At 67.2% G+C, this 983-nt stretch overlaps 1 protein-coding gene across 1 annotated transcript in view; it reads left to right on the top strand.

Annotated features, from left to right (window-relative positions):
- The first annotated feature begins 464 nt into the window (after window positions 1-464).
- RAD9A (RAD9 homolog A (S. pombe)) overlaps window positions 465-983 on the top strand; it is a 3,582-nt gene continuing 3,063 nt past the window's right edge. The window contains exon 1 of the mRNA XM_009891614.1: window positions 465-482. Within this exon, the coding sequence (XP_009889916.1) occupies window positions 465-482 (18 nt within the window). The remainder of the gene's footprint in view (window positions 483-983) is intronic.

The following is a 983-nucleotide window of genomic DNA, read 5'->3' as shown; positions in this document are numbered from 1 at the left end:
AAATCGCGGGGCATTCAGAGAGGCGCTCAGCACCAGTGGTGCACCTGAGATGGAAGAGAGGAGGAGGAGATGCTGTGGCCACATCCTGGAGGACAGCAGCCATGGGAAAGGGGCTCCGCACCCCTCCTCCCTGTCTCCCCCCTCGGGTGCCAGCCCCGCTCCACAGGCTGAGTGCTGGGGCCCCTCAGCTCGGGCTCCGCAGCCACAGAGCCCGGGAGGAGGGACTTGGGCAGCCGCTGATCCTGCCGCGGGCGGGAGCCGGCTGAAGGACCCTGCTGCTAGCGTGAGTCGTGTTCCTCGCAGCCAGATCCTCTGGCCTCCCTCGAGGCCCCAACCTGAGAGCCAGTCGCTCCGGGCTGGCTGCCTGTGTGAGGAAAGCGATTTGCTGAGCTCCCCCTCGCCCAGCCTCCCCGGCAAGTCCCCTTACCCTCTTTACTGCTTTCATACCCCCGCCTGCCTCAGACATGCCGCCGGCCTTCCAGGTACGAGCTTCCCGCTTGCAGCCATGCCACAGCGTGCATGGATGGAGAGACCATTAACCACCACCAGCCCAGCCACAGCATCCCCGCTTGCCCGTGTGCCCTCAGCTGCTGCCCAGGAGGGTGCCCCAACCACCAGGCTCCCTTGCGCTGGCAGCCGCACGGCTCCAGGGAGCTGCAGCCCTTCCCAGCCCCATAGATTCGGCCCACAGGGCGGGCACTGGGGAGCACTGTGCCTCTGGCAGCCTGATGGAGGGGTCTGAGCTGAAGGGAAGGAGAGGGTGAACGTGACAGAGCGCAGCCTTACCCTGGGAGAGAAGGGGGAGCCAGGCGTGAGGGGATACTCACCAGGCATTGACGGGACAGCTGCTGAAGGGAGAAGGGGGTGGCTGGAGCCCCAGCAGGAGCCTCTGAGGGGCAGGGGAGCAGGTGCGGGGAGGCAGGCCGGGTCCTGCAGAGCGCCATGGCGCAGGCCGGGGCTGCCCAAGACGTCGGGGACAACAC

This window comes from Charadrius vociferus, unplaced genomic scaffold (genome assembly GCF_000708025.1).
Source record: "Charadrius vociferus isolate BGI_N301 unplaced genomic scaffold, ASM70802v2 scaffold1951, whole genome shotgun sequence".
Lineage (NCBI taxonomy): Eukaryota > Metazoa > Chordata > Aves > Charadriiformes > Charadriidae > Charadrius > Charadrius vociferus.
This window is presented reverse-complemented; position numbering and strand designations above follow the sequence as displayed.